Here is a 14987-nt window from a genome sequence, read left to right as displayed (position 1 = left end):
GTGGAGAAATATGAGGATTTTTAGACAAAGGGGGGATGAAACAACCAAGGTTTCACCACAAAGGACATGAATTTCGTGAGTCATAACAGTTTAAATTGGCATCACGCTATTTCCAGCAGAACATCAGTCACCTATATTAGTAATATCCTATCATTGTTGTCGGACGTTAGATTCATTTTCATCACAGGCTCAGTATCATTTCAGGCCTCTCACATATAAAGTAGTTGGGCTACAGTTAACAGAAAATGTTGTGTGTGTAAGTTTGTTCATTTTGCAGACCTGTTTTTTATTTAAATTCCACACAGTAACCTAGGGTGAGCAGGAAGCGTTAAGGGAAAAACTACCTTTTACCTTTTCCTTGGTTTTGTTGTGTTCCTTTCTTTTTAGTGGTTGTATCATTATTATCTGTTAAAATGTAATCGTGATGTGTCATCTAAGTGCGTGTGATGTGTAGGCCTCCCCTTCTGTCTGGTTAGAATGGGACTGTGATGTGGCTAACTACATAAATACAGTAATACTGCAAAATAGACCCCCAGAGAACACAAAGGTACGTGCATGTTTGCAGAACCTTACTGACATCTGCTACACATCACAGTGTAACACATGTCTCTTTGCTGATATTGATGAGAACAGCCAGCTCAATAAGTATATTGTAGTTATAGTCTCATGCTTTCACCACAACAAGGTTCAGATGTTCAAAAGGGATAGTTTTTTTCTTCCATCTATCTATCTCCAGATAGATTAGTCCAAGCTGTCCTGAGCTGTTGCCATGGTTTCGAGGTGCATCACTGTGAAAGAAAAATTCGATATGTTCTTAATTTTCCATTTGTTGACATGCACCTGTTCACATACTCAAATCTAATTTTGTAATACAGAAGTGAGTTTTTGTATGCCTCAGGGAAGCAATTTCAGTGTGATTACAGTGCTAATATGGAAATTATTCTCCTATTATCAGCTAAAGGTCAGTGCTATATTTTATGGTCCATAGCCCCACTTACAAAATTGATGCATATTTAAATACACTACCAAGTCCATTTTAGTGAAATTTTTTTGTCTATATTCAATTATGGTGGAATCAACAAGTGCCATAACATAATAGTAATTAATGTGCAAATAAAGTGAATAAGTTCTTTTGTTCAAAGGTCTGACTTTCTTGTTAGCTTTAAATTACTACTTCAACACGTGCGAGAATGTTTTCTGTCCACACATAAACTTACAATATCTGAAATGTGTCTGAATTTGTACTATGGAAACAACATATAGCTTTTTAAACCACTTCATTATTATTCTCCTCACTTTTTACCAACTATGCATGAGTAACTGATCCATATTTTATCATTTATTTAAAACATCAGCTGGAAACTGAACAACAGCTGTCACCATAGTGAATGTCAGTGGAAGGAACCCTGATTCTTTAGTGTAATTTCTATGCGTATTCAATTGGGATTTAACTTAAAGTGGACCCTTCAAGGAGCGGACCAGTGTGTAGGATTTAGTGGCATCTAGTGGTGAGGTCTCAGATTGCAACCAAGTGAATAAGCCTCACCCCTCCATTCAAGCATGTAAGAGAGCCTACAGTGGCCGCGAAACTTGGAAAAAAAACATGGCGGTGCAACATAGCGCACACAGTGGAAAAGGACCCACTCCCTCTGTACATATCTTATTCTAAGGTAAGTAAAATACAATGATTCTTTTTTTCAAGTGATCATACACTAATGAAAACTTACTTATGAATATTATACTCAATTTCTACCATATTTTGCCCCCAAATTTTACACACTGCCTCTTTAAATTAGACTGAGCCATTTAGCTTGGAGCTTTGCATTTTACGTTTTTCTGCACTATGTAATCACTGTGATTGCTGTTGTTGAGATGTAAAAGCAAAGGGGCCTATTATTAACATGTCCTCATTGGTCCACACAGACCTGATATTTTTGGCTGTCACCATTTTTCTCAGCCTAAGTGGACTGGAAGCTTGAATGACACCACATGTTAAGTCTGTTTTGCTTGCACTTTTATCTATTGACAAATTTTTCCATGTCAGCTAAGCATAAAAACTTTTTTTGCTGTTATTTTGCCTTTTTTTTTTTTTTTTTTTCGAAATGGAACTCAATTAATTCCCACTTTTTTATGTGCTAATTGGGTAAACACACAGAAACAGGTGAATGGAAACGGCAGTATGCACAACAATCCTTTTCACAGCAGACATTTTGACATAGCAGGAAATGCAATGGTGACACAGATTTCATTAACGATGCATCAGTTCTATTAAGTGTCCCAGTTAGCCATTACACACAATATAAGGAGCCTGGAATCAGCTCAGCTAATGGAGTGCAGTCATTTTTGTATTGTAAATCAATCACTTGTCCTTTTCCTGCTGACATGCCAAAATGTCTGCTGTGGAAAGGGAACTAAAATAGTGGAAAACAACTGGAATTCAGCCATCATTGTTATTTCAGCCATCTTATAATTAAGACCTGTGTTTTTGTGACATGCTAAAATGTTTTACTTGAAATAGGTCTATCAAGCTCAGTCTGCACATGCCCTCACAGTCTTGAGAGGAGGTCTAATCAACCAGAATAAGTGAAGAACCTGTGTGGGGATTGGGTGTCTGTAACAAAGTTAGAACCACAATTACGAAAGAGATTTATGTGTTTACATTGAGCTCACTGGGTGTTACTAGTGGTATATCTTGTGAAGTCTATAATCTGCCTAACCCCTCGCTGGGAGCTCTGGGGCATTTAGAATTTTTTAAAATAATGTTGCACATCATATTTTGTGTCCACATATGAAAAAGTATTTTGGTTTTTGTCATGGGCTAATTAGTTTGTTCTGATGAAAGCTAAAAAAGAGAAAAGGCAAAAGCTTCTCATGGAGGCACAGCATTTCTCTTTGGCTACTGCACCACTCGTAGATTGTGAGGAAAAATAGAGTGGAACAAAGAGTAGACACAACATCCTTTAATGTACTGAACAGACTCGGAGGAGTCATCATTCCATCAAATCAACTCTCCACACAAAGTCTATTGGAACAGCAGAGGAGGAACAGGAGAAAAGAAAAACACACATACAGACGAGACTTCAACAATGCTGCAAAAGCATTTGGGTAGCAAACAAAATTTCACAAACTGCAACTCTGTCAATCACTTTCTGTTTTGGTGCCGTGTGTGTCATGTGTTGCCTTAAAAGCAATGCTGGCACACAACAGGAGACCAGAAACAAGCTCCGTCCTCTCCCATTTGTGCTTCAGTGAGAAAAGCCGGTCAAGCTATTTTCAGTTAAATTTGGTCCTAATCCTGATATTAAAATAAGTTGAAAGGAGTGTTTGAAGGGAAGCCTATCTCCTCTCTCATATATGGACTTTGTGATTCAGGAACATACTGTACCTGCACATCACAGGAAGGTAGTGCAGTTGGAAGACATAACAAAAACTGCTTGTTACAGATTTTGTGCAGGCAAGTCACAAATATGGTAAATACCAGTCTTGAAGGTGACACTGTAGGCCTGCAAAGTAATGTGAAACCTTGTCAAAATATAAAGTGATGGCTCTGTTTTGAGCACTTTATTTGCATCATCCACCAGGACAGTTGTGATCTGACAAACAGATCAATGTTTCTTCTATTTTCAATTCAATTAAGCAGTAAACCACTTGTTTTAAATCATAGTTTATCATTCACATGCAGAAGATACTTTAAACAAACATGTCTGCCTCAGTGATTTTAATTGAGATTCATTTGCACTTGAACTGTAGACACTCAACAGGCCCAACCTAGTTAGTCTGTGATTGCAAATCGCACGAGCTTAATGACTAATTGGACTAATTGGTAAGTTAAAGTGCTAAAATCCCTCAGTGCATTAGCAGCAGTTGTACATAGAGCCTTGTTTTCTGAGACTAGTTGATATTCTGCCCATTGACTCTGTGAACTTGCTTTGACCTCGTTCCTTCAGGCACCGTGAACAAAGAAATGCACATGGAATACTACACTACAGCAAGTAGAGACAATTTTACTGTACTTGTACTCTGTGTTACTTAAATGATTGCAATCCTCTAGGAGCTGACATGACTTGGATTTAGAGGCACAGACTATGCCACGGTTGGCTTTCATTTAAGGTACTCCATCACATCTGAGACCAGCCAAAGGACACTTCTACAGTAGCACTCTCCTTCAATGGCTTTCCTTTTTATTGGAGCCTACCCCCAACTCTGCACCCCCACCCATGAGTAGTGTTTCAATAACAGGAAACAATCGGCCATCGTCTTTCATCACAGGTTGACGTTGGTTCCCGCACGGTGCCACTGGGTCTCTGTGGTGCCAGCCAGCCATTCCGCCACAATACATAGAGAGAGGAGTGAGAGGGAGAATCAAGTGTATACGCCAGCTTTCTCGTTTCCTTATCGTCCTCTAAGGGGGGATCTGACGCATGGCTTTGCAGCGGTCATATCCGAGACTGATGCTAGACGAACAGAAGCCTGTCAGTCTTACAAAGTCATTGAATGTGCATCTGCACTCCCATAAGCAGCCAATTGACAGGGCCTTCATTACAGAAACATCCCATTTGAAAAATCGTATCTGGCTTTTGAATGTAATTCAAGGTTTTTGCTGGAAGTGCAGTTAGGATTCAGTTAATTGGTTAATTTTATACTAGAGCCACTAAGCCCCATATAATTGTCTGTGACAGTCTAAAAAGGGGGTTATTTTCTCAGCAAGCTAGCCATGTTTAAAGCTGTGAAGGTCCCCGTAGCGCCCGTGGATGGATAACCAACTGGTAAGTCCCATGATTCCCATGAAAGACTGCATAACCAGGTTACATTCAGCCAGGCAGCCTTTCTTTGGAATTCATTACCTACTTATGGACTTAATTTTGGGGGTACTGGCTTTTTTAATTTAGCACAGTGATCAGACAGCAGAAACAAAGGCACTGTGTGTGTATGTATGCATACATGTATCCATATAATATGCATACAAACAGCATGGTTTTTTTTAGCTGCTATATTCCTCAGTACATTTTCCACCTGATTTATTTTAGTATTACCAGCCTAATTGAGAAAGTTGATACCAAACCGGTGTGTGATATTCATAGCTGGTTGCACATTACCCCTTATAATTATGTCAGACTCTATAGCTACACTTAGCACACGCAATTATGTAGGTGCACGCTCATTTTAGGCTCATTTTATCTGCCTTGGTGGAGGCCTTATGTAGACTGTTAGATCTTCAAATTGGCAATTTTCTTCTTAACCCATTTCTACACTCACTAACCCTGTTTCAAGGATTTGACTATTAGTTTTGCAAGTAGGTGGAACATGCATTAGGCTTTTTCCATGTGGCCAATTATTCTTTTACCGAAAGTTAATGCACTGATGTAGTGTTTTTGAGAGATCAAGAATTGAATATATATCTTGCCTGTCCTTTATTGTAGGGTCGTTACATTGCTGTTATAATTTTATTTGATCATGAAGGCAAGATGACTAGATATTATACCAAATTAAAAATGGTATAGCTCAGTGCTGTCTGGATTACTACCACAGGAGGTCAGACATTTTCAAATTAGACTCATGGAGGTTTCAAATAAATTGTCTTGAATGCTCAAATGCTCTGCACTTGGTAGTCCAAGGGGTCATCTTCAAACTTAGTTCATAATGGCTGAAGTTACTCCCTGAAGTCCAGGACTGTAGAGACCCATAGCTTCCTCTCTCCCCCACATTCACAGACATGTGTGTCCTCCTTTCTTACTCTGCTGTACGTGATAAATACCACAGCCACCTCCTTTCATCCCCTTTGTTTTGCACCTTTATGAGGTAAGAGCAGCATTCCAAGCATTCAAGCCTCATCCTCGATGACTTTATGAAAGTGCTTACGGACGCCTCTTCTTGATTGACTTTCCGATAGACACATCCTGTCCCCCCTCAGAAGCCGTTTTCCTCTTCCTAATCCCTACAGCGCAGAGTCATGATCAGAGCTCTCCTTGGAGGGTTGTCCGGATACCTGTTGCAGTGTTTGCTTGGCCAGCTGGATGTGTGTGTGTGTGTGTGTGTGTGTGTGTGTGTGTGTGTGTGTGTGTGTGTGTGTGTGTGTGTGTGTGTGTGTGTGTGTGTGTGTGTGCGTGTCTGCGTGTCTGCGTGTCTGTGTGTGAGGAAGGTGAGAGGTAAAGGAAGACCTGCTGATCATCACAGGCTCAAAGGAAAAGTTATAATAACAGTGGTGAACTATGGCTGCAGCTGTGTGTCCTGCATCCTGTTGTGTCTACATGCTCCAGCACCTTGACCATGTTTTTTTAAAAAGAAAACCGTTTCCTTTCTCAACTTCGGAGCATTGTCGAAGTCCCTTGTTTATGTGTGTGTCTATGTTGTTTTCCAGGATTATGCATAATATATTACTGAATAGCAGCGATAGATTGCATGTCATAAGAAGTGCATCTTTTAAATATTCAAACACTGTCACCACCAATGAACTAATTTCAAATATGTATGTTTTTTTCTTACACTTTAATGTTCTTTTCGTTACATATACCATTTTATAGACACTCATGTTGCATGTGTACATCTTAATGAAAAAAATAGAATATATCTGTGATTTAAATATAAGTTGTAAATATATGAAGTCCATAATGGTTGAGAAAAGTGATTAAAAAATTCTGTCAAAGTACATGTATGCAGAGTTTCACCAGTTTGTCCACAGTGGCTGATCTCTGCCATTGTTCAATGGCACAATCATAACAGAGGCTATTATTTTCCCATGAAATCTGGACTCCATAGGGAACAAGAGGGGAAAAGTGCAGGTTTGCCCCAGAGTGAGCATGGTGCCTTAAAGGCTGGGAGGTGGTTGACACATCCTCTGTAGAGTCATGTCATTTGTAAGCGTCTACATACATGTTCAGCACAGAAACAAGATTTTACATAAAGAAACAAATGGATTTGTTGATGCTGCTTTAAGCAGATTCATTGTTGTGTGAGTCCTATTGCTGCAGTAGGAGTAGAGTTAAGGCATCTTTGATCCTTAATGGCCTTCAGTATTTTTAACCAAAATGTATTAGTGTTATTTCTGTTGTTGTTCATTTTTTGTCCTTATGAGACCAACTCTGAGAAATAATAAACAAAATAATAATAAAATTTAAAAAAAAAATGAAAACAACAACAACCAGACACAGCTCATCCAGGTACATTGTTTTACTACAGTGCATCAATAGCTTTACAGACTTGGCCGAAGACCTCGTCCACTTGCAGCTCAGAGTCGACCTGGGCAAAGAAAGATGACACAAAGTGTGAGAATATATGCACATATATATCATTTATTCAGTTTTCTCCATCACAGCAGTTGTACTCACCTTCCGGACAATGCCACGGCTCTCATAAAAGGCAATGACTGGCTCGGTTGCTTTGTAATACAAGTCCAGGCGCTTCTTGATGGTCTCCTCGTTGTCATCAGAACGGCCGCTGGTCTCGCCGCGCTTCAAAAGCCTCTTGACCATGGTCTCTGATTTTGCATCGACGTACAGCAGCAGGCAGGGTTTGCCGATCTGAGATCAAAGACAGTTTGCTGGTTTAAGGTTTCTTCATTGTTGCAGGGATGAATTACAGACCAGCATCTCATGCCTACCTTCTTCTCAAACTCCTCGCCCTGCTTCACCTCACGGGGGTAGCCATCAATAAGGAAGCCCTTGGACACATCAGCCTTGGCGATCATGGCGTCCTTAATCATGTCTAACACTGTGTCCTGAAAGCACACCCAAGACATTATGATCAACCTTCACAATGATACAGTATAACTGGTGGAAAATATACCCAGGTGCCAGTTTATTATACTGACAGGTGTTCCTGTTATTTTGTCCTCCCCATTAATATCAATGAGGATAGGGTCAATAACAGGAGCACCTCTCTGTATAATGCAATATAATTCAACAGCACCAAAGCTACATCCTCCAAAATGACCATAAAGTTGAATCGGTGCCTCTTTAAGACAGTTTCAACAAAAACTGAACCTTCTAGTCTTTGTGACAGTTTTTTTGTAGGGCTGTTGTATTGGACTGCATTAGCTTTTAACTCCAATGTCAGTATACCTACCAAACTGGCAACTATATTAGCATGCATTGTAAGAACATACATATTTCCATCTTATCGGTGCACTCATTTTGTTTTTTTGAAAATCATTAAATTAAATGATAGGTCCCGGTCTCTTACCAGGGGCACAAGCTCTCCCTTCTGCATGATGGCCTGGAGCTGTTTGCCCCTCTCAGAGCCAGAAGCCACCTCAGCACGGAGCAGGTCCCCAGATGACAGGTGGGTGTAGCCATACTTTGCAACTACCTTCTCACACTGGGTGCCCTTTCCAGAGCCAGGTCCACCTGCAAAAGAAAGACAAAAAACATCAGTATAGCATGAAGAGGAATAGCTGTCAACAGTTAACTGTTGTGAGGTGCAAAAATGAGTCAAAATTCAGTGAGTGTGAGTGTACTCACCCACAACAAAGATGATCTTGGCATCTTTAATTTTGTCTAAAACAAGCACGAAGAAAAGAGGTTTATGAGCACATACACGTGATATGGAAAAATTCTTCTAGCCAAAAATAAAAAAGTTAAACAAGTAAAATACTTTTGTAACAAACCATCTCGACAGTCAGATGTGGAGGAAAGGCATTCAGCAGAATCAGCGGTACACATATTTCCCATGTTTTAGGTTGCAGAGCACAGTGTCGTCTGGTAAACTCGACTGTTTTGACCGTGCTTGCTTTGTCAGAGGTTTGTACTAGTATTCAGTGTTGCCATGGCAACTGTTGTCACCTAATAATGTTACATAGCCAGGTATAACAGTTCACAGAGAACAACAGAAAAAGTCTGAGTTATAAATCTAACAAATGAGAAAAGAAAATGACAAGGAAACACAAGATTTTGACTTTAACTCTGCTGTATGGTAATGTATGCAACTATATCATATGACAGTTGTATTATTTCACATTGTGGTTTTGTTAATTGGACTGAATATCATACCATATATTTATTTTTCATATATTTCTTTCAATAAAAATGGAATAGCACATCTAAGTGCAGTATCTTGTACTGTGAGCAACGTTAAATGTAAAACTCAAAACACTGTATTCTCAAAAATCACCAAAAGAGGGCAGTAGAGTCTAAGAAAATAATCTGCGTCTGCCTCGTTTTAACATCCAAGATTAACAATAAAAATACAAATTAACATTTCCATTATTAATCATAATTCATCAGTATTACATGATATATGATTTACCTGCCATTGTGTTGCTTTAGATGAGTGTCTTCTTTTAACTTGAAGACAGAAAAGGACAGAAGAGGAAGTCAATTCACTGCAGCAGACATTTTGACAAAGGCAGAAAGTCTAACAGAATTTGAATGAGGTCTCACTTTATTCAGTAAGTCCACTGTGTGGTAAACTGGCATTCTGTATATTGTGAAGGGTTCATTTTGAGGGGTTAATATCAGGAGAGATTGATGTTTTTTATCACTTGATATTTTATCAAATATGAACTTGGGCTCTCCAAATAAATTGCTTCCCATTGTGAATCCTAAAAAATAGTCAGTTGTTTATTTTTGCTGCTGAACCATTGTATTCAAGGTCATGCAGTTATTTCCACAAAAGCATTTAGTTTAAATGTTGCATAGCCATGTTATGTATTCAGAGAATCAGTATTCAATAAAAAATTCTCTTTTTACAGTGAATATTGTGAAATACAGTAACATTATCCACTGTTACCAAGAAACCCACTTCTTTGGCAGCATCCTGCTTTTTGTGGACTGGGTACCCTTCAGTTCCAGGCCTGTTAATTCATGCAGTTTTTCACCTTCATCACATTTGTAGAAGTAGCTGCACTGCTAATAGTATTAGTCACACATACATCTCTCCATTTAAAGGATGAGTAATATTATTTTTGTAATGTAAATCAAATTTCAATTTTTTATATCTAAAAAAAAAGCATATATAGCATGACAATACTAAGTAGCTTTGAAAGTATATGTCATCACTGATAAAATGTTAGTATATATTTAACCATGTTTGGTTGCACCCTTTAACAGCAATTCAATTATTGCAGTAGAATAAACAGTAGAAGCTTCTGATTGTAGCAGGTGGGTTTATTTAATGCTGCCAGTTCAGGAGAAGACAACATCAATTCTAGTTCCTCAAAATTTGATCTGCTCAGGAAATGCCTATGAGCTCTGTACTAACAGAACTGAAAATATCTAAAGAAGACAACAGCCACACGGCTTCCTGTTTGCACTTGTCTTTTAGCTGACTAAAAGACAGAGGAATGAGGAAGGAGATCGAGGGAGCCACTGGTTCTGGCATGTGTAAATAGATATCTTTAACTAGCTGCTTGCCGGTGTTGTGTCACAGCTTGAAAATAGGTGCATTTGAAAGAACCACCTCAGCAGGTGTTGCCTTGGCCGAAAAAAACAAATATTCTTGCATCTTCTTTGACTATTTGGGCCAAACTGGATTTTGCCTTTACTGAAATTCTGTTCTCTGTTTTGCATGTATTTGAAGTAAATCTGACATCTTCGTTACAGCTTCTACTCACTGATGTTTGAAGTTATTTGGATTTGCAATGCCGCCTTAGGCCACCTGTAATGTGTAACATAGTATTACATACTGCCTATATCTACCATTATGTAACAGTGATATTCATCTTCCCATACAGTTTTGCATTAGGCAGTTTTGCCTGTTGTATTTGCTTGCAACCCAGTTACTCACATCACACGCACGTGCCCACTGTGGTAATCAAGTAACCTGAGAAGTTGCTGGTCTGAAGTTTATGAAACCAGTTTTGTGACAAGGGCAAAGGGCCAATTTCTTAGGTTACGTGGTGAGGTCCAAGCTTAGATTTACAACCCTGGTGCCAAAAAAGTTGGAACGCTGTGTAAAACATAACTAAAATATAATGTCATAATTTGCTAATCCCTTCTGACATTTACTCAGTTGACAACAGTACAAAGACAATATATTTAATGTTTTACCTCATCAACATTTATATTTGTATATATATGCTTATGATGGCAGTAACATGTTTCAAACAAGTTGGGACAGGAGCATTACTACAGGAATATGGGAGCACATATATCAAGCAGCACTCAGCCCATTCATAAGCAGATGTTGCAAATTAAAAAAAAAATCATATATAAATAAGTAAAATGTGGATAAAAGTAAGGAAACTTAATTCAAAGAGATATCCACATAAGCAACATGCAGATATAAGAGATCATCTCATATAAAGCAGTTAGAATGCCAATGAAAGAATAACCTCCTAAATTTAAGTGGAAAATATATGGAAGCGCATAAAAAATACTATACTAATGATACTTAAAACAAGCACAATTAAGATATGCAGTGGTAATTACAGTAAAATGAAACACCATAAACTAGTCATAGAGAGAGGAAATATGAAAATGATGCAATCACTTAAAAGCTGCACTGGAGACTGCTGAAGGCTGTTCCAAAGATGAGGAACAGTAACCAAAAACATACAGTAACCCTTAATGTAATGGACGACCAGTGCAATGACGCTAAAAGTGGAGTGATATGACAGGACCTCCTTGATTTAGTTAATAGTCTGGCTGCTGAGTTATGCAGTTATGAGAGTAAGTGAGAGTTCAAACAGGTAGAAAGAGAGTTTGATGGTATCAAGGCATGTATGATGTTTGCTGCATCATTTAAATTGTGTTTTGTCTTGGAGATCTTTCTTAATCTACTAAAACAAACTTGGATGATATTTCTGACATGCTGCTCAGAGGATAAAAGTGGCTATCAGAAGTTCTGTTTTATTGCTCTTAAACTGTGATAAGTTAGCTGCCATCCAGTCCTGGACACTGGATAAACAGGGATGCAGTCTGGTTAGATTGTTCATTTTGTGTGGTAACAGTACATAACAGTAAGGTATAACTGTGTATCATCAGCATAATGGTGAAGCGAGATGTGTTGCCAAATGCCAAAGAGGTCACACATGCAGTAAGAATGAAACTGGTCCCAGAATAGCTCCTTGTGGCATTCCACAGGAGATGCTAGCTGCTGATCATTGAAAAATCCCGCTGGAAACAAAACATTTCCTGTTTTCTAGGTGAGAGGAGAACCATTCCAGTGCAGCTCCAGTCATCGCTGCACATTTCCTCAGTCAGGCACACATCCAGAGATAAGGGACCTGTTTATAATATTGAGCAGATAAGGTGCAATGGCCTCCATCATCTCTTTGAAAAGTTAAGTAGGGAGAAGTGGCAATGATGACTTGCCCAAATGTGACTCAGTGTCAAGGTTGTGTCGTGACTTGGGAATAAAGCAATTCAATAATTCCAAGTTAGGGCTGGGGATATCCACAGATGATGCAGGAGGAGTTAAATGTGCTCTAATGTTATTGATCTTTGTTATTATTGATATTATAAGGTTGCAAGAAATCTTTTAATGATTGATAATGCAATTGATTTCCATTTTGAGTATAATCATGGAAAAATACACAGATAATAAAAAGCAAAGTAGATAAAAACAATATACATATATTTGAATTTGTCTTCCTGTGAAGACTTATTTTCTAAATTTCTTAGTTTGATGGGTGACCCTATAAACTGCCTATTTCATTTAGCCCAACTTTACAAGAGATACAAGTGGAGGGGTGACATTAGATTTAACAAGACTTCAGTGTGACCTTGTGACAATGTGGCACATGTCTCCTATTCAAACACGAAAGTGCTAGATTGATAAATAGGCTTGAAGGAATGTCGGGTATTATAAAGGTGACATTAATTATTTTACTATGGTTGAACTGCAGCAGAGGTTATACTATACTGCACATGGTTCAAATGACATATATATATATATATATGCATGTGTCAACAGCTAATTTCCTGGTTCACCACGAAGATCTACGTTAGCAGAGTGTTCACCAATGCTGCAAATGCTATCAGCTTGTCCTCTGCCTCTGTAACACTGCTCAGTACTGGTCGTGCTGCTTCTCAGGTGTCCAATTTTATGTCAGCGGACGTTAACCCTGTGGTCTGTGTAAATGTCACTTGGAGGATGGCATCTGAGTCAGCACAGAGCCTGTTTGGGAATCCCTCTCTGACCTATTATGGTGCCATCATCTGGGTCCCCTGCTTCTTTGGCATGTCAAACGTGTCCTGATTCTAATATGGTGCAAACAACGTGACTCTCGCTGGGGGAACTCCATTGAATCCTGCATGGAATTATGGAATGAAACCTACCATGCATTACATTACATGCATCACATGGCTTTGCTGCAGTGCGATTGTGTTGTGAGTGATGTGTACCAAAGCAGGCTGTATCAGTGCTGGAAATGTGGCAAGATGTTTGAACTGGACTTTATCATTTGTGAGCAAAGCCCTATGAATGTTGCGCTTAGATTGGCTCCATGTTGTTTGCCCTCAAAATTAATGACTTTCTTAAAACTACATAAATAATGTAAGACCATGCAACTGAGTGCGCTAAGTCAGAATGTATTAGAGATCCCGACACATACAGATACATTTGTGTATGTATAACATGTGATTTTTTGTAATTCTATCCTTGAATTGAAATATGGAGATGCTGGACTCACCACAACCCCCACCCTAACGTTAGGCCATCTCGCCTGTCCCACCCTCCTGTCTTATTACTGTTTTTTAACATTCAGCCCAGCTAAAAAAAGACTCAGTCAGTCTGCAGCTGTTAGGGGATAGCATGTCAACCATTCTGAAAAATCACATGGGGATGACGCTTTCACTGACTGCTCCTAGAAGAAAATGGGGTGAAGACAAAGTACAGAGCACATGATCCATTAGTTCATTCTCTCCGTGTACCGTTTGTTGCCAAGGCACCCTGCAAATTAATTGAGCGTACTGTCCCTTTAAGGGAGAACAGGGGACCCTTTGACGTCAGTGCAGTAGGAGATTTCATGATGTTTGTGAAAGGATGGAGCGAGATCATTTTGGTGTTAGCTGTGGCTGTTGTGGATGTGTTTGTGTTCCAATTTTCAAGCTTTGGCTCACTTGAATGTGCAGCAGTCCACTCACAGGAATCAATAGTACTCAGCCCCTAATCAGATGTTAATGACTATTTCCGGGGCTAGAAGCATGGTAGTGCAATTAAAGAGCTAGAGCAGCTTGTATGAAAATGGCCTTTAATGGGTATAGATGGAGGATAATGTAAACATGTTAGTGAAGGCAAACCATCTGCAATGTCTGAGCGAATGCGTGGAGGAAAAAATAAGAAAGGCAAGACATATTTTTTGGCAGACAATTAAGACGTCCTTTGAGTGGCATCAGTGTGAATGACAGATGAGCTATGTGCCTTTGCACTATGCAGAAATGCCAGATCTTATGGCAGTGTCAACCATTTTAAACAGTGTGAACAACCAGTGACAGTTCACCATTACAGCCTCTGTTATTCTCACTCTCCATCCCATCAAAACAGCCCTGCCCACACTCCTTCTCCCTGACATTTCCTCATTCGTCTGTCCCTTTGCAAAGTTAGACCCAGTCCCTGTCATTTCATGCTCGCTCTTCCTCTATGGAGCCTTTGTCCTCTGTACTGACCTCTCTTTCGCGCTGTGGCTCTAGATCCCAGTGCAAGGGGCTGCTGTCCCTGGATCCCCGTGTGTGTGTGTCTGCACAGTTCCTGCTGCACGGCAGCCCTCCCTCCCCTATGCTATGCCTTTTTATAGCTCAGCTGAGCCTGCTCAGCAGCGTTGCATTCTGGGTAAGAGGGAGGAAGAACACTCAAGCACGGGGAGGGAGGGAGAGATGCACAGGAGGAGGTAGGGGTGAAATTAGAAGCAGAGGGACAAGGGGGGGGGGGGGAGGCTTTGGCAGAATGTGTGACTATTGGTTGGTTGGTTTTGTTGATGCAGCCTTGTTTAAGCTTAAAATTTAGTGTTTGTGAATATTGAAAAGTGAAAATATTACAAGTCAAGCATGGGTGTAGGTGTCATGATCATAATAGTCAACATATGTGTCATAACTGGGATATGTGCTTGGAAA

The 14987-nt window shown here is 39.5% G+C and overlaps 1 protein-coding gene across 1 annotated transcript; it reads right to left on the bottom strand.

Annotated features, from left to right (window-relative positions):
- Positions 1-7152: 7152 nt before the first annotated feature.
- ak1 (adenylate kinase 1) lies at positions 7153-14650 on the bottom strand. Its single transcript, XM_070989642.1, has 7 exons — positions 14544-14650; positions 9241-9278; positions 8457-8492; positions 8179-8342; positions 7598-7714; positions 7326-7517; positions 7153-7236 (listed from the first exon to the last, which is right to left on the bottom strand). Exons 2-7 carry the CDS (start codon positions 9245-9247, stop codon positions 7171-7173), a joined length of 582 nt encoding a protein of 193 aa, XP_070845743.1. The 5' UTR covers positions 9248-9278; positions 14544-14650; the 3' UTR covers positions 7153-7170.
- Between the last annotated feature and the right edge of the window lie 337 nt (positions 14651-14987).

This window comes from Chaetodon trifascialis, chromosome 20 (genome assembly GCF_039877785.1).
Source record: "Chaetodon trifascialis isolate fChaTrf1 chromosome 20, fChaTrf1.hap1, whole genome shotgun sequence".
Taxonomy (NCBI): domain Eukaryota; kingdom Metazoa; phylum Chordata; class Actinopteri; order Chaetodontiformes; family Chaetodontidae; genus Chaetodon; species Chaetodon trifascialis.
Note: the sequence above shows the minus strand (reverse complement) of the source record. Positions and strands in the feature narration are given on the sequence as shown.

Excerpts from the sequence above, each read along its gene's own strand:
- ak1 (XM_070989642.1), bottom strand. Across the intron at positions 7,518-7,597 it reads GCGAGGAGTTTGAGAAGAAG|ATCGGCAAACCCTGCCTGCT; the intron begins GTAGGCATGAGA and ends CTTTGATCTCAG. Across the intron at positions 7,237-7,325 it reads GCCGTGGCATTGTCCGGAAG|GTCGACTCTGAGCTGCAAGT; the intron begins GTGAGTACAACT and ends TTCTTTGCCCAG.